This window comes from Dermacentor albipictus, unplaced genomic scaffold (assembly GCF_038994185.2).
Source record: "Dermacentor albipictus isolate Rhodes 1998 colony unplaced genomic scaffold, USDA_Dalb.pri_finalv2 scaffold_14, whole genome shotgun sequence".
Taxonomy (NCBI): domain Eukaryota; kingdom Metazoa; phylum Arthropoda; class Arachnida; order Ixodida; family Ixodidae; genus Dermacentor; species Dermacentor albipictus.
In genome coordinates, this window is record NW_027225568.1 from 9,323,406 (window position 1) to 9,344,814 (window position 21,409).

Consider the following 21,409-nt stretch of genomic DNA (forward strand, 5'->3'; position numbering starts at 1 on the left):
AGAGCGAGCAGTTAACGGTCCATGGGACGTGAATTTCTTTCTGTTCTAATTTTGTTTTTTCCTCGAAGTGTAGTGGTATGTAAACCAAAAGGAAGTTTCACTCTCTTCAAAACGATATTTCCAGGGTCTCCACAGTTTGCATTGCGGTGCAAAGGTATTGGTAGCATTACATCCGTTAAATTCTGATACAGTTTGTTATTTGTAATCGTACATAAATTACCCAAAGAAAACCTCGCATGCAATATCCCAGGCGGCACGTCAGGTCGGGCCAACGTTGGAAGCATATTGGCACTTATTGGCCCAATGACGGCCTAAGATTAACAGCGCGGTTCCAATATTGGCAGTGCCATTCTGATTCCTGGCCCAATAATGGCCTAAGGTTAACAGCGTGGCGCGAATACTGGCTGTGCCATTCTGATAGAGATCCAACGTTGGCCCACATTACACAGTCAGTAAACAGTATTGGCTGTGCCATTCTGATAGAGATCCAATGTTGGCCCACATTACACAGTCAGTAAACAATATTGGCTGTGCCATTCTAATAGAGATCCAATGTTGGCCCACATTACACAGTCAGTAAACAATATTGGCACTGCCGTTCAACAAGGCGGGAATTATTGGACCAACTTTCATACGGATTTGCCAATATGGGTTACTAGTTGGCTTTCTTTGGAGGACATTGGCCCGTAATAAGCCAATTTTCGCCTTGTCGGCTTTTAGTGCTCTACGACTGGCTGAGATTGAACAACGTGTATTGAAAACTAACGCACTGATCACAGGCACACTGCGCAGGAACCAGAAATATGTTCTCCCATGTCAACTCCATGCATGGTACACCGCCATTTTTGCACTTCTCCTTCACCGAAATGCGTCCCGTAAAGAGAAACGCCAGTGTACTACGTAGCAATTAGCTGCTCCTTTATTGATCGTGCATGGGAACATGACCTTTTCATAAGAAGCAACGGTATTGCGAATTTGCCTGCGCATTGTATATTTTGCATGTACGCTCCGCGGCTTTGGTGGATCAGGATTCTGAGGAGAATAGAGAATTACAGTGCCACAGAGCTGATGGAACCGTTTTATATTGCATCGAGATGGAGCGCATATGTATTAGTGAAACTTTTGTTTGTTTGTTTAGCATGCATGGAATGTTGCGGCGACATAATCACCATGCTCCTATTCTTATATATTTGTTTGTTCATGCATGTGTAGCAAGCTCCTTGTATGAATGCCCCTGACAGAAAAAAGAATTAATTGCACGTTTTGGCTTTTGCGTGTCAACAACCTCTTGTCTTTGCCTTTAGTTGGCACGGCGCATTCCGTGTTTTTTTTTTTCGGTCTAGCTTTCCGTCTTTCAGCCCCCACTTCCCTCTCCCCCCCGCACCCACCTGAGCCTGGTCAATACTATCAGTCAAGCGTTCAGACAGCCATAAGCTGCTGTGTCGAATTGGGTGCTCTCGGAAGCATGGGGGAAAGCGGCGTGGTCACTATTTTCCTCCTTGTCTCCCTCCGTCGTGCCACCCCAGAACGCGGTCGGGCTATGTCCAGCGGGAGAAAGTGGCGTTTACGCCATTTTCTTCATTCACCCTTTCCTTTCACTCTTTCCTTCTATGCATCGCTAGCGCGCTGACTGGGTGCAACACCGCCTGAGTGCTTGCCGTCTTGTCCGTTCTTGCCAGCGTACTCCTATCGTGAAAAATGCTCGCTTGCGGTCGTCATTCCTACTGAGAAGCCTACATCTCGAAATACGCAGCAATGTGGCCACGAATTTTTTTGAGTGTTACAATTAATATAGGCGAAACAATTAGAAAAAAAGTTGGCACTCGTGGACACCGTCTTCGATGTGGGATGAACTCGGATACACAGAAGCATGGATCTTACAATGGTGAGTGCATTTGTTTTGCGCATGTTATCAGTTTTATAAGGAGCAATATCACCCAAGCAATATCACGCGGTATATATATTACTGAAACAGACCTGACTAATGTAGAGTGCCTGTAATTACATAGCTCTTTTTATTCGCAGCCTTTGAATAGTGCCCGGAGTAGAACACGTGTAAATCTCTGTGAATTTCACCCAAATTCCAGGACTATAATTTCATCAAGCCACGCGTGCGGCCTGATCCTGCTAATGACACTGAGGAACCACGCTTCTTCTCACTGTTCTAGGTCAAGCATCATTTCCAGCCAGCAGTATTTCTTTCTTTTCGTATAATAAATGCCTCTTTTACTAGTGTTTCCTGACGGAACTTTTCGGTTTCCACATTAAAAATTTCGCACGAAGGCCGCATTGTGTCTAGGCAGTCTGAAACTAGGATGTTTGTGCTGTAGCCAGTTTCGCTGCAATTTTTTAATTATAAAGTGCTACGCTGACTTGGTGTGGGCTGTAAACAAGGCGGACGGATCCTGCGCATTTTATGTCTGTTCTAAATATTACGTTACACCTTCTACAAGATATGCCATATATGTCTAAATATTAAGAAGTGTTACCTGACAAATCTCTTGCAAGAAAGTTTCTTGATTCACCCCTTCGAACTCTCTGCTCTGACTTATAATATTGTTGCAGTATGGGGATTTTTCAAATGAAAACGCTGCCACATACCTTTGTCATACCAACATCTCTGATAATGTTTCTTTTTACTTTACAATGCAAGCATTTCCTCCAAGTAATGGTGAAGTCGCTATGGGATATGGTAGCAATTTCAACGAAACCACCGCGTTTTGTGGTCCTCGGGGGCCTGATCAGCCCGTCGTCATCCAAGCACTGACCAACCTGCCTACCGACGTCAGCTCCCTGCCCTGAAACCCCTGGCCAGCCCACCGTCCTCGGCACCTTGCCCAATTCCTATCCTGAGGGCAGTGCCTGTAAATAAACTGTTTGAAGATAATTGAGCGTCACCCATCTAGGTCCACGGAAAATGCCTGTTTGTGAAAATTTATTCGCAAATAAACTATCATAAATGTCAATTTCAGTATTTTTTATTATTATTAGCAAGTATATATGACTTCTGCTTCTTGACATGTTTTTGTCGAGCTTTCCTAGCTACTATTGAGGAAGACGGTATGGGGACAATTGCTACAAAAATGCCGCTAGCAAAAGGTTCGCGGTAAGGATGTCTGTGTGCTCTAAATCCAGCGTATCTAAAATATTCGTCATGCAAAGGGCATTGGCTCAAAGCTGACATTAATAATGGCAACGATATGGTTCAACACTGGTCCTACGCTGGCAGCACGATGGCTGCTGCATTGGCATAACATTGGTCCAATCTTGGCTTTAACGCTGGGCCAGCATTGGATTGGGTTGCACTTTGCCAATATGCCAACATTGGTCTAACATTGGTACCAATTTCTGCCAGCATTGGGCCATCGTTGGACCATGGCTGGCTTTGGCTTTTCTAAAGTGAACACTTTAGAAAAGGCAAGAAGCAAGATTTCAATTCATGGAATCACTTTATCTGAATTTCTACAGCACATGAAAAGTATTTAAAAATCGCGAAGTTCACAACTCCGTGCGTACGCGCCAAAATCAAGTATCACAGTTATGTAAATTACATGTTTTTGAGCCCTTAAAACGGACAAATGTGATATATGAATTTACAGCATACGCGAAATTGTTATAATGTTTCCTAGGGTTCTTAAGAAGTCCTACTCACAAGCCAGTAGTATACTACTTCAGAGAGGTGTGTAACATATCAACTTTCTCTGCTTTAGATGTATCGTTAGGTAGAGTGGACAAAATTCGGGTATCATTTCGTATTGCGGAGTTACAAAGTTGTTAATCTGATGCCAGTGTTCTTTTGAATATTCCGCAATCTTAAAAAAACTAAAGAAGTCCCCGTTTCGCCCGAAAGGGGAAGCATTGATTGCGATAGCAAATTAGTATAGAGCTATTCGAAGTAAAGATAGCAGATTTATCGACTGTATAAACTTGTAAACATTCGCTCGCTAACTAAATTAACAAACACGGTGTCACTTGCACACAGGCAAACATCAACATATCACATTCGATCACCTCGGAAATTCGCTGTCAAAATGCCAGAGGGAAGAAGCGCGGCAGTAGCAGCGAGCGACTTAACCTTCGTGCTACGTCTCGCTTCAACTCAAACTAAGCGTCCAAAGCACAGCGCATTACGAACCTACCAGCACTCGGCACACTTCGTACACTTCGTAGATCACTTTTAAGATGAGGTCGCCCGCCCGCGCGCCGCGCCGTACGCAGCAGCCGCGGGAGTGCCACCCCCCCCCCCAACAGTCTCTGCCCTTTCCTCGGTGCCTCGCGCGCGACCGAAGACAGCGCGCTTCCTCCCCGCTTTCCTGTTTTGCGCGCGCGGGATTGAGCCGCCATGGTCGGCTGACCCTCGCAAGCCTTCACTCGCACATGCAGCATACGGCGCGTGGCGACGGTGATATCGAACTTTGACTTTATACGGAACATTACGCCGATGCCAACGGCAGCAATGCACCTGGAGCGTCCATATAATTGCAATCACATTAACAAAAAAGAGATAGATTGAAAATCTACTTGTTGCTGTTACTGGACCTTATCGCTTCTTTTTTTTTTTGCAAATAAACCTCATGAAAATTGGCGTTGGTTGCCGAGAAAAATGATTCCTCCATTTCCTTGCATTTTTATGTGAGCTGTTTTCTCCTAAGAGACAAGGGATGTTCTTCGACTTTAGTCTTATGTCATCCTTTCTCTTTAGAAGAGTTTTATAAAATGCATTAAGGTACCTGCTAAGCTAAACACAATTAATGTCATGTGCATTACTTTATTCCAGGTCGTGTTCGTTTTGACGGGAGATTGCGGAGATCCCAGTCACCCGGGCCTCGTGGCGTTTCAACGAATAGCAGCAGCCAGTTCTGGTCATGTGTTTCGCCTGCGTGAGTCGGATGTGAAAGAAGTAAGTCCACTTTGACGTGTTCTCTGTTGCACATTTATTTATCATCTTCATCATCAGCAGCAGCAGCAGCAGCAGCAGCTGGTTTTATGCCCACTGCTCGACGAAGGCCTCTCCTACCTATCTTCAATATGTGTGTGTGTTGCGCCAGTTGTCAATATGCAATGTCCACAATCTTCATAATTTCATAACACCACCTAGTTCGCTGCTGACCTCGATGGTACTCACCTACTTTTTTGCGCCACCCATATGGCAATACTAATAAACCTGCATTTTTTATGTTTTCGTAAGAGAGAGAAATAAACAGAGGAGTTGTCTCCTTTTGCCGGCGACGGCTACCCCTTTTTCATTGGCGAATTTTATTGGAAAGAAATAAAAGAGGAATACATTCTCGGTTAGGTGATATCAAAACAAAGAGATATGCAAGAGCACTAAGAGTAAAAGCCTCTATCGAAAATTTCGAGTTCTAAAGAAATACTCAGACGTTTGGAGTACACAAGTTTTAGATGCAAGAATGAGACACAACGACGATGCAGTAGACTCAGCGTTCGTCGCAAATGCAGCCTCTTCCAAGAAGCCTTAACACAATTTCGACGGCCATAAGCCGAATACTTTGGCAAGTGAAAAATTTAGGTGTTTTAAAGTTCCAAAGTTTATTTAACATAAATAAGGTATGCAATTACAAAGTATGGCAAATCGGTGCTGCGGACTCCCGCAACTGGAGGAAGTATCTCCACTTGCGGGATTCCGCATAACCGATTTGCCATTTTCTGTGTCCCAGTGTCTCGAGCTGCCGATTAATCCGCCCTCGCTCTGCCATCGGCGAGGCTCCTGGTTAGCTCAGATGGTAGGGCGACAGCCTCGGGAAGGCGTTGGTTCCGGGTTCGAGTCCTGGACCAGGCCGAATTTTTCCTCAACTGCGAAGCGTTCCTTCTGAGACACTTCTATAGCAGCCACTGTATAATACTGCGCGATCACAAAAGAAAAGTGGTTTAAATAAGGAAAGCAAAAAAATACAGTAGGATAGAAATTTTTATGCACAAGTTATAAATTTTCTCACAATTCTCTTTGTCCATCATTAAAAACATCCGCAGGTGAAAAGAAATACTAAGGATGTGTGCATGCATGAGCAGTAGCACTATGCTTTGTCAATAAGTGATTGCATTAATTAAAAAAAAGAGAGAGATGTATGCAATGTTCTCAGAGTGGTTGCGTTACTATCAAGCCTATTCCAAACTGAGGTGCCTTTAAAGTGGAGTGTAAAGCGAGCGTAATTATTATTTACATGAGGAAACGCAATGTATTTAGTCAGTTAGTTAATTATTTTACCCTCGGGGTTTGCGCAATACAGAGTGGAGGGGCATATTACAGACCCAAATTGAAGAAAAAATACAGTTGATACAATAACAACAGGGAGCAGGAACAATCGACAAATCAACACAAAACATATACAGTTGCAACTAAGAAAACCAGAGTAATTTCAAGATCTAAAAATAAGGAAACAAACAGGCTAAACAGAAGAACACATTGAGTACAAATAATTACGCAATGTTAATCTCGCTGTTAAAACGACAGCGCGATGCGTTCCCAACAGTGCGAAGTGACGGGACGAAGCAAGGCTGTTGTCAAGGCGAGTTTTTTGTTAACTATTTGATGGATGAGGGAGGCGATAATCCATGTTGTCAAATCATAAATATCCAGGATGTTCAGGGTTCTAAGTAAACCTTCACTTTTAATATGCGTATTGCATGTGGGCCAAGTAAACTGAGTTCTCGTTCGAGGCGCTGCCTATGTGTAATGTGCCGGGGACAGTCGACGTGTAGGGGGTACGCATCCTCGTCGCCGTGGTCGCATGAGCATGTTGGGAAGCACACACGCTCACGCCGACATAAAAGAAGAACTCCGTGTGCGCAGTTCCAAGGCGAAGACGATATAAGAGGGTGTCGATGGGTTTTTCTATGCCCTGCGCGTCCTGCCCATCTCTATTAATTTCTCTTAATCGCAAGCGGAGTAACATCTACGCCCATTTGCCTCCTACTCGTACAGTCATAACAATATGTGGGTGCGTAGGCAAAATATGGTCAGTTTTTTGCCTGGGTAGTCTTCTCGATTTCCAGCGACGCAGAGCTGCATAAGGTTTGAGATAACTGCGCCGGCATAGGAGCAAAGTGCACGTCATTAATTACCCGCTATGAACGAAGAATATTCTTGCGCCACATACCGCAAGTTGGAACACTTCCGCAATCTCGAGGCCTTCGTAAACTGCGACACAGATAGAAATATTCCATGCAGCAAGCGAGCTGGCACCATGCCACCGTTGAGTCCGCCGTGTCTTGAAGTATGAATAGTGAGCATGCAAAACTAAAATATGTTTAATTGCTACTTCGCAGCTCTGTTTTTGTCTTGTTTACACTCCCATTTATTGTTCTGAAGATTTAGTACGTTTCTATAGTATGTGTGCGAATTATGTGTGGAATGAAATACCTGTGTGCCAGTGGCGTAGGCAGAAATTTCGTTCCAGGGGGGGCTCACATTGCAGCTCGGCCTCCTCCTTATAGAAATAGTCGAGGGATCAAATACATTAACCATTCATAACAAGTGCGTTATCATTGCCAAAGATGTTGCAAACGAATTCAAGACAAGTTCAGTATGTATTTTTTCATAAAACAATACACTCTTCTGTCTCAAAATTGCGCCCGAAATAACTGATATCAATGCTTCCATGTTTTCTGTATATAACATAGGTGAAGCAAACGTCACACAACTTTAGAACTATATCCGTTTGAAACTAGCAAAGCAGTGCATGCCGTTGATATGAAAATGTAAAGGCCGCGAAACGTACAAGTTGAGGACAAATATTTTAATGAAAATTTATTAGCCTCCCGGCCTTTCTCGCATTTGCATCTCTCTCTCTTTTTCTCTCTCTCTCTCTCTCTCTCTGTCATTCAAGAACCTTGTTTACATTTTTGTACATATGCCACGACCAGGGAAAAATCTCAATGACGCTGTCCTTTGTTAGAATGTATTGCGCAGGAGCATCTGTCACCGGTCGTGTATTGCGAGTAATTGCTCTGAAATTATAGTCGCAACAGAGAGCACATATAGAATGCAGGAGTTCTACAAAATATACGAGGGCGAGCCAAATGAAAGTGAGCCAATGCGAATATATAACAAAAGGGGTACTTTATTTAAACTAGTCTCCAAGAGCATTTAGAGATTTGTCCCACTGACTAACGAGTCACGTGATTTCCGTCTCATAAAACTCCTTGGGTTGCTGCTTCAAAAATCTGTAACTGACTCTACGTCATCGTCCGACACGAATCTGGTTCCCTTGAGCAGTTTTTTCAAATGTTCCGAAATGTGAAAGTCGCAAGGCGACAGGTCTAGGCTGTATGGCGAATGTTGCAGCGCTTCCCACTTGAACTTTGCCGGTTTTGTATTAACCACATCAGCGACGTGGGGACGGGCAATGTCGTGGAGCAAGATGATCCCATTGCTCAATTCTCCACGTCGTTTGTTCTTGATTGTGACACGCAGCAGATCCGACGCTTCACAATATCGGAAACGATTGATAGTCTCTCCAGGTTTAGCAAATTCGATCCATAATGGCCCCTGACGATCGAAAAAAGAAAGTCAACAACACCTTTCCAGCAGAAATGACTGCCTTTCCTTTCCTTGGGGGTGGTGAATTCAAATGTTTCCACTATAAGCGTTGCCGTAGTGTTTCAGGCTAGTAGTAGCGGCACCATGATTCGTCATCGGTCACAATTGCAGACAAAATTTCGTCACACTCACTGCGATGCCGGATTAGACGAGTCAAGGCAGCGCCGAACTTCGCCGTCTTCTGGCGATGGTTCAAAATCTTGGGCATCCATTGCGCACACAAGTGCCCATAACCGAGATGTTCATGAATTATGGTGTGATCCGAACCGTGATTGATGTTTACACGCCCTGTCAATTCATCGATGTTTATCCTCCGTTCTTGTCTAATCAGCCTTTGCAGTTGGGGTGGGGGTGATTTAACTGTGGCTTTAGCCCGGCCATGGATCGTCTTTGCAACTGTCACGTCCTTCTTAGAACCGTTTGCACCAGCGCTTCACAGTGGCCAATTAGATGTAATGTTCAACGCACATGGCAGCCATACAGCGACTAATTTCTTTTTGGGAAACATCTTCATCTGTCAAAAACCTCACCACACCACACTGTTCAACTTTTGGTGTGCCCATTATGTCACGCAACCATGTTCAACCCAGAGTATGAGAGCAGGAAAGAACATTTATCCTCACCCCTGCATGTCACTTTTGTACACGGGATGCCTATGTGCTAAGCGCATGCCTCGCAAATAATGAACCGAACCATTATTGCGCGGGGCAAGTTGGCTCACTTTCATTTGACTCGCCTTCGTACATTAAAAATGCGTAGTTACAATGGAATATACAAATGTAACGATACAGCTTGATAAAGGGCGAGAAAGTCACTGTAAACAAAGTTCACTGCGCATATACACAAAACCTCGCAACAAAATGTCTAAATATACGTGTAAGTCTCCAATAAATCTACATATCTAAGAAAAAGTCGCTATATATGATGCGTCAAACAAGGCAAATAAACATGTTGCGCAACCACAGATTCCCAGAACACAGCCCCCCCCCCCCCCCCCCTCGCTCCTCTCCCCCGATGTATCGGGCGCGACGGAAGGCGGCGCGCTTCCGCCCCACTTTTCTCGCTTGCGCACACAAGATTTAGCCACCAACATCGGCTCCCCCATGCCCTCCCCCCTTATGCTTTCCCTCGCACATACAGCTTGTAGCGCGGAGTCACGATGTTATCGCACTTGGACTTTATATATACGGAACATGAGGTCGACGGCGACGGTAGGAATGCTCCTGGAGCCTCCATATAGCTGCTATCGCAACAATATAATAAGAGTATGCGGCAACTGAAGCGCCCCATGGCCCATTGCTTTCCGCAACAGAAGTAACAAAATCGAACTTTCAGCATATGCGACAATTCGCTGCGCCGCAACGATGTCTTTTTTTTCTCTCTCTTTTGTGTGGCGGGGGCGCCTAAATGAAATAAAGCAAAGGAAAGCATGTTGGCTGCAATCGAATGCCTACTTTGGGCACTTAGTGTGGCTACCGAAGTAATATCGAAAAAAACCTGAGACGCTTGGTTCACAGAGAACCATCCGCATACTGCTCAGTATCCTACACCGGTGAGACAAGACTTTCCGGAGAGGTTGCGCTCAAGCGAACGCGGCGCAATCCGTCGAGTCCCCGCAGTGCTGGCGGCGAGCGACTATGCATTTTTTCGTTTTCTCGTCTGCTAGCCAGAAAGCGTCCAAAACTCTACCACGCAAAAATCGAGTCGGCCAGGGAAAAACGTACGCGCATCGATGTGCGCCGCGCCATGGTTGATGCAGCACGAGAAAAAATGCATGCGCTCTGGCTGGATGGGCAGCCCGCGGGTAGCGAGAACAAAAAAAAAAGAAGGCTCAATGTGTCCTCCCGAATAAAAGTCCAAGTAAAAAAATAAATAAGAACTCAGTTACCTTTGCTGGCTTTAGTGTCTTGACATGGATGCTTTGGCGGAAGTGACAACAAAAAATGTTGATATTCTTTTCTATGACATGACGGCCCAAATGAACCACCACAACGCTTCGTCTCGTCTGACCTCGCTGCGTGGTTTGTCAACTTGTCTGATAGTGTGTTGATTTGGCTTATCTCTTTGTATGGTCCGATGTACGACTTTAGAAAAGTCAGTGCACGTTTGTCATCAAATGTTTATAACAGCATTAGACCTACAAAGTAGCAGAATTGAAAATCTAAAGCACGACTTTGGAAATGTCAATGCACCTTTCGCATCAAAATGTTATGAGCACTTTATATCCGTAAAGTTTCAGAATTAAAATCCAAGCGCTCCGTAGATTACGCAGCCTCCGCGAGATGCCGCGACGAGCCCGCTCGCCATCAAAACGCCCTTGAAACTGTGCTCGGATGAGGCTGCTTGCGTTACGGTATGTGACTCCCGATGCATGGGCGTTGGCGCGATATCCAGCGCGATTTCGCATTGTTCGCGCTAAAACGTCTTTTCGAGCGTGAAAAGGACATTCTAGACAAAATCGAGCATGATTTCCGCCGCAGGGAGTTGTTTTGACCGGCGGTGCATGACAGCACAAAAAAAATTTCGGGGTGGGAGGCTGAAGCCTCATAAGCCCCCCCCCCCCTTTTTTTTTTACGCCCCTGCTGCGTGCGTAAGCACAAGAAAAATGCCCCGTGGCTGGGCAAACATCAGTGGTTGTAGTGTAAAAAATAAATTGCTACTTGACTAGGCTGCAAAAAACACTAAATGATAGGCTATAAGCAGAAATTAGTTTATCACGTTGGCTTCCACCGCGCAACCGAGAAAAAAAGCTTGCATCACCGAATTTTTTTTAGGTATTGCTTCAAAAACTTTTGTCATATTCTCACTTCTGATAATTGGCGATACTTTCTTTAGCAGACGGAGAGCAGTAAGAAGACTTCATCAGTCCCTTGTTACGAAATATTTGCTTAGTTTTGATATTCAAAATGCCGAATATTTCCTTTTTGTATGCTAATACGAACACTAAGTTCGCGATATTCCATTTATATTCGAGACTTAGAATATTCGCCCACCCCAAATTACAACTGTTGTCTATGCTTTTGTTCTTTGCCGAAGTATTCAGCTCACCATTTTTCGTACTTCAGATTTTCCAAGTTTAAGTACGAATACGCAGCCATCTTTAGAGCCAATAGCTTCCAGCGGCGTAGACCCAAAATTACCTATACATGCATCGCGTGTGTTGCATCTAGCGTGCTATTCTTATTTCAAACAGATTATTTTTTATTAGATAATACGGCATATACTGCAGTTTGACGACTTCCTGTTGATTACCTGAAGACGCCCGTATAATTTGCGCGACAAGTCGCAGCTTTCACACACACCTGATTAGCGGAGTTTTCTTAATTCATTTTTGAAATATTCGCTTTAGCGGACATGTCGCAATTGCCAAATTTAATCCTAGCAATATAGGACCGTCATATCTGCTTAGACTAAATCCTAATTCTATCACGCGTTGCGAGATATCGGTTAATAAAACGTGTCGCGAAGTGCATTGGAATTCAATTTATTATTCTCCGAAAGCCCGCCCTACTGCACCTCTCCTTCACCTTCCCTCCCTCCCCTCACGCACTTAGGGACAAAATTAACTGTTAGGCCAGTGCCTTTATGGCTGACTTGGGAGCAGATGGTGGTTCACTGAACCAATAGAAGACGAAGTGATTCTTTGATAGAATGCTTGTACTATTGTCTGCGCTTTTCGCTTTCTTTCCCTGCATTTCTGGGAGCTGCCGCTCCCTCCTTGTGGCAATGGATGAAGAGGTATCCGAAGACTTTCCTGATGCGCAGTCGTCAGGTCGGATAGCGTCCAGGAAACGTGGAAGTGCATAAAGCGATATAGACAGCGAGGCCACTGAGTTATGTTCGGACAGCTACGACTCATCCGACGATGACTTCCAGGTCGTGATGAGTAGATCAGCGAAAAGAAGACTACTGCAGGCATCTTTGCCGCCAAGTGCTTCTACCGTGAAGAGTGCACCACTGCGCTGGCCGCACACTGCTCTTTATGCCTGTGGACCCAGCGACCAACTTGCGACTACTCAACAGACAAGTCCTCTCTTCCTTACTCGAGAGAATTGCACCAAATGAGATTAAAGACGTGCGAATAAACTCGCGGAAGAATGTCTTGGCAGTTGTCTTACATCGCAGCGCCTTACAAGACCTACGTAATATAACTGAGATCGACAACGTAAAGGTGCGATCAATGATCCATACGGGCGGCGATGGTACTGCGGGCGTCATTTATGACGTCGACGTTGCCATCCCGAATGACGACTTGCCAGTACTGATCAAGCTAACGGCAGAAGGCAATTTCTTTACGAGGATTTTCAGAGTGGGAAACACACACTGTGTGAAGATTTTGTTTGAAACGAGACAGCCTTCCTTCCTACGTCAAAGTAGGACATGTCCACCATCCAGTACGACCATTCGTACCGAAGCCCCTGCAGTGTTTCAAGTGTTGCAAGTCTAGCCACGTAAAGGGTGTCTGTGTGAACAACGTCGTGTGCCCGCGGTGCTCTGAGTCCCATTCAGAAGACGCTTGCAGCACAGATGTTCTAAAGTGTCCTAACTGCAGTGGTCCTCACAAGGCCTCATCAAAGGATTGCCCGCGGTTGCGGAAAGAATTCGCCATCCTAAAACGAATGGTGCGGGACAATTCAACGCAACGAGAGGCTGCTGCCACTGTTCGGTGACGTCGGCATCGATACCGAAAACGTTCACGACATACCTCAACTGCAGATAGGAACACGCCATCTTCCGTCAGAAGGATCGCCGAGTCAACGCACAGTGCCACCAAGACAGAGACAAGGAAAGCAAACAAAGTGGAGAGGCTCGCCCGTCCTGAAAAATGGCCTCAGCTATCGAGTGCACAATTCCCTGCTAAGTTGCCTCAAAACGCACCAACTCACCAACTTCAACTGTTTCGGCAACTGTTGAAGCGACGCTGGCTGATGATCTCCAGGTCATCAACATTCTGCGGTCGCTCATGAATGCCATTCGCGTTACACTCACCAACATGAAATCTTCGTCTGCACAAAGAACGCTACAGGTGCTGGACACTTTGAGTCCAGTACTTTCAGCTCTTGGTTGAAACCATGGCTCTCCAGAAGCCGTCGTTTCATAGCGAAGTCCGAAACGCATCGATATTTCAGTGTAACGCCAGAGGACTTAGTCACGCATGTCGGACTTTCGACAGTTTGTGTTCACGAATAAGTTCCCAATCATCGTCAGCTGCGAGCCCTTATGAAATAACATGAGTCTGTCCGGTTATGAGTGTTTCATGTCCGCCACCCACAGAGACTGCAGCAAGATCATTGTATTCATACGACGTGATCTTACGTATGTCCATCATCCAGTGCCACCTGACAAAGACAACCAGTACGTATGGCTGACAGTGAGGAAAGGCAAGCTCACTTTCACAATAGTTGGAGCCTACATATCACCCTCAAGTCGGCTGGACTGCGAGCAGTTACGGCGAATCACGACAGCGACTCCGCAGCCTTTGGTAATGACAGGAGATTTTAATGCCCATCACCATCTCTGGGGAAGTTCTAAGATACACTCGAGAGGCAGAAGATTAGTGTCATTTGCCTCCGAACAAGAACTGTGCTTGTTAAGTGATGGAAGCCCCACCTTTCTGCGTGGAACAGCCTACTGTAGGTGCCTGGACCTCAACTTTGCTTCACGGTCCTTTACTGGAAAGGTAAGGTGGTTTTCTAATATTGAAACGCGGGGAAGTGATCACCTACCCACTCATCTTAGCATTGAAGGGCTGACGGGCTCCATGGTAGCCGGCGTTACACAATGCATCGACTGGCCAATGTTCAAATCAATTGTTGAAGACAGCTGTAGTGATGACCTGTCCTCTAGCTTAGAGGACGTCATAAAGGGTGCCCTAGAGGCTACCACATATTCGCTTCCGAGAATCCATACACGCATCGAATACGACATTGAGCTGGAGAAGCTCCGTGCAATTCGTCGCCTTGCAGAGCGAAGATACAGGCGCACGAAGTATGTACATGACTTGAGGTTGGCCAGAAGAACTCAAAAGAAAATTCAGCGTCGCATGGACAAACTTGCATCGCAAAGATGGAAATCATTCTTCGAGTCTTTGGATCCACGAAAGCCTTTGTCTCACATATGGAGAACTAATCGTGGTCTCCGCGGAACCCCTCAGCAGTGCCACCCTTTCAAGTCTTTGGCCCTATACCAACAATGCAGCGAGATTGACGTTGCTGAAGCTTTCTGCAGGAGGATTGCTGGCGAAACTAGTTCCACTGGAACATCGACGCTCCACCACTCACCGATTTTACGCGACCCCCGCATGGACAGTCCTTTCTACATGCATGAACTCGAAGCTGCAATGGCCTTGTGCAAGCGTTCATCTTCACCAGGACGCGACGGTAAAACCTATCGTGCCCTATGTAATTTTGGCGAAGAAGCTCGGAAAGTGCTCCTGCTCTTGTTGAACAACTCCTGGCAGACAGGTACGGTTCCCCAGGAATGGACGACCAGTCGCCTGCGCTTGCCATTGCGCTTGCCAGTTGCATCAGAAAACTAATGGAGAGGATGGTTCTAGCCCGGTTAGAATGGTACTTCGAACATTACCAGGTATATCCAGATGAAGTGGCCGGTTTCAGGCGTGGCCGTTCTTCCATTGACAACGTTATTGACTTGGTGACGTACGTCGAGCCCCAGAAGTCTTGCAAAAGACTATCTGCTGCCCGGTTTCTGGATGTTAAAGGAGTGTACGATAACGTAACGCACGAACCGATTTTCAACGCATTAGAGGCAGTAGGACTTGGCGGCAGGGTCTAGTTCTGGATAACTATCTACATAAGAGATCATTTTTCGTACTTACCAAGGATGGCCTGACCTCTCAGCATTACAGTAACCGTGGGGTGCCTCAGGGAGGAGTATCGAGCCCAACGTTCTTCAGTCTGACACTCATTGGACTCGCCGACATCCTGCCATGCACCGTTAGGTTCTCCATCTATGCCGACGACATTTGCAATTGGACGTCGGCTGTGACGCGACTGCAGCTTCGCGCACGGCTTCAGAAGGCAGCCACTTTAACATCATCCTATCTTCGAGAACAAGGACTTCATATATCATATGAAAAGTGTGCAGTGGTGGCGTTTACCAGGAAATTAATGTCTCGATACGTGATATCCGTTGACGGACAATTGATCTCTTACAGCACGAGTCACAAATTTTGGGGGTTGGTCATTTACAGAAATCTCTCCTGGACCCCTCATGTGAATTATGTGAGAAAACGTCTTACAGGAATTTGCCATATGTTTAAGTACCTAGCAGGAAAAACCTAGGGAGTGCTAATACAATCTATGCTGCAACTGTACAGGGTCCTCTTTATTGGATTCCTGCGGTACAGCCTACCGGTCATGTCCAACACCTGCAGAACCAACCTGAATATAATCCAAAGCATCCAAGGCCAAGCCATCAAGATATCCCTTGGCCTACCACCGAGTGCGTCAACGACTGAAGGTATTGCAGTCGCTCAAGATTCCACTCTTACAACGGACATTAGCAGTGAAACAATGCGTGTGCACATAACACAGTTCGCCCGGACCCCTACCCATTACCTCGCAAGTCTCCCAGTGGATAGGCCCCAAAGGACAATCAGTGCCACTGTCTTCATGCACCGTGCTTCTGTCAGGTCAGGTTACACACCTGCGGCAAGACCTTCCATTCCTCCATGGTGTGTTCGCTGTACTCAAGTAAACCTTACAATCCCAGGACTTCAGAAAAAGTCGGACATGCCGTCATCAGCACTCAAGCAACTAACTTTGCTTCTTTTGTACGAGAAATACATCGACTGCACGCAAATCTATACTGATGGATCAACTACATCAACCAGTTCCGATGGCGCTGCATTTACACCAACAATGAGAATAACCCAGTGGTTCAAGACTTTCCATGTCACTACGTCTACAGCTGCAGAGCTCGCGGGTCTCCGCGACGCGCTTCATGTGATAAGTGCTGAAAGGGCTAGAAAATGTCAAGTCTTCTGCGATTCAAGGCCGGCCTTGCAATGTGTGCAGTCGTTTCTCCGACATGGAACTCACCATCAGCTTACGTGCGAAATCGTGGAACTTGTCCATCACTTAGGAGAAAAAGGTCATGATATCTCTTTTCAGTGGATACCAGGTCATTGCGGTATCATTGGAAATGATGAAGCCGATAAGGCAGCTCGGACGTCAAACCAAGAAGACCGCTGCGTCCCCATTCCTCTCTCAAGGACCCACGCCGCGAGACAACTTCGCACGAGAGAACTTCGCAATCTAGCTCGCGAGATTTCCTTAGCAGAGCGGAATACCGCACATACAAGGCGCACAAGACTGCACAGACTAAACCCGTCACTTCAACTCAGACCTCCGGCCGGTCTGCACCGACGCGAAGCGTCTCTTCTGTGTCGGTTGTGGCTTGGAGCTGCCTTCACGAATGCCTACTCAGCACTAATTGGAATGGCTGATAGTCGTACATGTGATGTTTGCGGATGAGAGGAGAACATTGACCACTTATTGTGCCATTGTCCTCAATTACAAGCACAAAGACAATGTTTTTCCAACGCATTGACCCGCCGTGGTTGCTCAGTGGCTATGGTGGTGGGCTGCTGAGCACGAGGTCGCGGGATCAAGTCCCGGCCACGGCGGCCGCATTTCGATGGGGGCGAAATGCGAAAACACCCGTGTGCTTAAATTTAGGTGCACTTTAAAGAACCACAGGTGGTCAAAATTTCCGGAGTCCACCACTATGGCGTGCCTCATAATCAGAAAGTGGTTTTGGCACGTAAAACCCCATAATTTAAATTTTTTCTAGCGCATTGAGAAAATTTGATGATTGCCCTCTAAGTGAACAGAGAGTACTAGAGCACCGTTCCCACCAATTATCGGCTCAGACGGCAGTGAGCGCACGTTTGGGCTTTCTCAGAACGTGTGGTTTGCGAGAGTGACTTTAACTCAAATACTGTCCGCAAACGTATCTACACCTGCTCTCTCCTTTCTTTCTCTTCCCCTTCTCCCTTCCCCCAGCGTAGGGTAGCCAACCAGACCCTTGGCTGGTTAACATCCCTGCCTTCACATTATTCCCGATAACTTTATATATCAAGCCAAACAGCTATCTGGTGCAGCACTAGCCGATGCGTTTAACGATTTCTTTATCCAACAAGTTAACCCCTGTAGTGATTTACAGAGCAGTCATTATGATGCCCTACCCATTAAAAACAAGAGTGCAAAATCATTTTTCTTCACCCCTATGAATTGTGCTGAGGTTTTTTTCTTTTATACGCTCTGTTAAAAATAGTAAATCGGAGGATACAGATGGTATTCAAGTTGGACCTATAAAGCATGTCCTTGACATCATTTGTCCTGTTCTTACTCACATTTACAACTTGATTCTATCGTCTGGCCAATTTCCGAAAGGCATGCAAATTTCTCGAGTGCAGCCTGTGTTTAAAAAAGGTGACAAAAATTTGCTATGCAATTATCGTCCAATTTCAATCCTACCAGTATTCTCGAAAGCCATTGAAAAAATAATTCACACTAAAATATCATCATATCTTGACAAAAATAATTTGTTAGGCGATTTCCAACATGGCTTTAGGAAGCATCGCTCAACCGAAACAGCTCTTTTAATTCATGAAGAAACCATTCTACAAGCGTTCAACAATAAAATATTACTTATGGGAATATATATAGATTTTTCCAAAGCATTCGATCTTGTAAATCATAAAATCTTACTTTCTAAGCTGCTAGCTTATGGTATCCGTGGTATCGCTTTGGAGCTCTTTGAATCTTATTTATCGCATCGAGTACAATATGTAGAGTTGGAAAGAGAAAAGTCCAGTCTTCAGGCTGTGCAAGAGCTGGAGTGCCTCAGGGAAGCATCCTTGGACCACTCCTGTTCATAATGTTTGTAAACGATATGCCACAAAGTTCAAAACGGGCAAAATTTATTTCTTATGCTGATGATGCACCAATGTTTATCACTGCTACGTCAGAAACTGAACTACAGCTACAAGGGACCAGAGCGTTATGACAATTTAAAGATTGGACCGATGGAAACTGTTTGAGAATAAATGCCAGCAAGACAAAAGTTGTTGTCTATATGCAAAGAGGCAAAAAGTTACGAAGCACAATAAACATGAAAATAGATACGGATCAATTAGAAATTGTTAACACGGTCTCTGTCTTAGGCGTAACATTCGCTAAAGACTTAAGTTGGAATGATCACGTGGAAATGTAAGTAAAAAGCTATCTTCTGTTGTAGGCATCATAGGTCGATTGAAATCCTTTCTTCCTGTTAAAATTAAAATTTTACTTTATAATGCTTTAGTATTGTCAGTTCTGCAATATTGTAACTTCATTTGGGGCACTACTAGCCATGTAAACCTTACGAAATTGCATTTGCTCCAGAAAAGAGCCGTGCGATACATTGCCAATGTCCCTCGTTTATTTTCTACGGCAAATCTGTTCTCAAAGTTTGAAATCTTGCCTGTATTCTCTTTATACAATTATCGTTTAATTTTGAACTACAGGTCATACTTGAAGTCTAATAACTCTATTGTGTTTAACATGGCTGACATAAAAGCTAACCGTAGCACCCGTGATACTAGGCATAAAGAGGAATGGCACGTACGCACACCTCGGACCAATTACAATAAGCAATCATTAACGCTTACTGTACCCATTCTACTTAATCAACTCGCACAAGAAGACTTTGATCCTTTATGCAACTCCAATAAAGAAATAAGACTATTTTGTCAGTTATGCCAAATAGACTAAAATGTCAAAATATTTTAGACATATTAGCACACCTGTTCATATGTGTAATAGATCTGTGTGCATTGCTTGTGCATATAGTATGTATCTGAATGTGTGTATATATGCATAAATGCGAAATTATATCTGTATATGAGTATGTATGTATTTTGTGTAATTTCATACTAGGTTTTTTCCTTTGTTAAAAGTGCATTTGTTTTCCAATATTACTTTGTTGCAAGTGTTGCATCTTTTGTGATGGCTTCCCCAGTGCTCTGCTGTCAAACGTATAAGGGGGCGGGACCCTCGTGAAGCTGTACCCCAGCTCTTAGTCCTGTCTCCTCTTTTTCAATGTGAAAAGAAATAAAAACATCATTCATTCATTCTTTCCTATATTCCTCTCTCTCTCTCTTTCTTGGGAGCAGATATCTCGAAAGTGGTCTTAGACTCGGATTTTTTTCTTAATATTTATTTATTTATTTACTCAATCACTCACTCACTCTACTTACTTCCTTACCTACTTACTTCACTTACTTTACTCACTCACTCACTCACTCACTCACTCACTCACTCACTCACTCACTCACTCACTCACTCACTCACTCACTCACTCACTCACTCACTCACTCACTTACTCACTTACTTACTCATTTTTACTATCTTACTTTACTTACATACTTACTTACTTGCTTACTTAGTCACTCACTCACTCACTCACTCACTCACTCACTCACTCACTCACTCACTCACTCACTCACTCACTCACTCACTCACTCACTCACTCACTCACTCACTCACTCACTCACTCACTCACTCACTTACTCCCGTAATTTACTTGCTTACTTACTAATTCTCTTACTTTCCTTACTTACTCACTCACTCACTTACTTACTTACTTACCCACTTACTTTTTTTAATAATTATAAACCCTTTTATTATTTCTGTAAAACCTAATACATTCATCAGGCCTGCCAAAGCCTCTTTGGGCTTGACTGGCAGAGCGTGACAGGCAGCATACAAACTGTTACAATAACAAAAAAGAAATAAATACAGGGAAGCGATAAATGCGTATACATGCACTGATACACTCATTATGCGTATTTACAATACATGTACGTATATGCACACATACAGGTTTGAGCAGCACATCTGGCGCGTACAATTATCGCCATGTCACACGATTAGCTTGCATGGCACAGTAAAAATGAGTACCTGATTGTAAACAACAGAATCAGTTAAAAAAGAAAGAACTGCTCCAATGAAACCTTTGCAGAAACAAACTGTCTCGTCACATTTTTGACCAAAGCCACTCTACAGGCGTAGCACAGGAGGAGGTAAGTGAGGTCTATTTCTTTATATATTGTAACCGCCCAAATCCGCACGTTTTAGTGCTTTCTTGAGCTTGTATTTTGATGTGGACTGCAGCACGTTTCAAGGTAAATAATTAAACAAAGCATGGTACATAGTATTCGCGCATTCTTTTGTTGCACAACGAGGTATTTGGTAACGCCCTTTTGGTTTAGGGCTATGGGGAGTTAAATAAGGTATTTTATAACGATTGTCCCAGAAATGTCTCAGGGCTATTGTACGCAGCAAAACCGAAGAAAAATCTGGCATTGATAATACCTTCAAAATGTTGGTGTTGCCTTCAAGACACAAGTCATAACCTATAACTTTTGAAAGGGAGCGCATTAGTGAGTTAATTCTTTTTTGCGAAAGAAGAGCGCAGTGTCCGTAGGCAGTAATTCCATATCGGACAACACTATAGCACAACGCATGCGCTGTGGTTTTCCTGACTGATATCGGCATGAGGTGACGGATTTCATAGAGCAAGCAAAGCATTGAGCGAATCCTCTGACCACGGTGTAAGAGTAGGTTAGGTGAGGGAACGGCGCGGGCGCGCCGCTACGCAGAAAGGAGGTCGGAGCATTCTGCTTACACGGCGGTCAACAGAGGGCGCTACTGACTGTTCCCCGGCTCTTCCGCTTTCGCCACCGCGCCATTCTATTGTCTTTGTCTGCTTCGGCTTGTCCCTGCTTTCGCGCGCGCGTTTAGTCAAATCTAACTCCCGGATCGACTTATTCTATGTGGC

General features: G+C 44.8%; 1 protein-coding gene across 4 annotated transcripts in view; it reads left to right on the forward strand.

Moving 5' to 3' along the window:
• The window catches only part of LOC135913489 (hemicentin-1-like), a 708,068-nt gene that overhangs the window by 277,267 nt on the left and 409,392 nt on the right, over positions 1 to 21,409 (forward strand). For all 4 annotated transcript variants that reach the window (XM_065446058.2, XM_065446055.2, XM_065446056.2 and 1 more), the window contains exon 4: positions 4,778 to 4,900. In XM_065446058.2, coding sequence (XP_065302130.1) covers positions 4,778 to 4,900 — 123 coding nt within the window. The remainder of the gene's footprint in view (positions 1 to 4,777; positions 4,901 to 21,409) is intronic.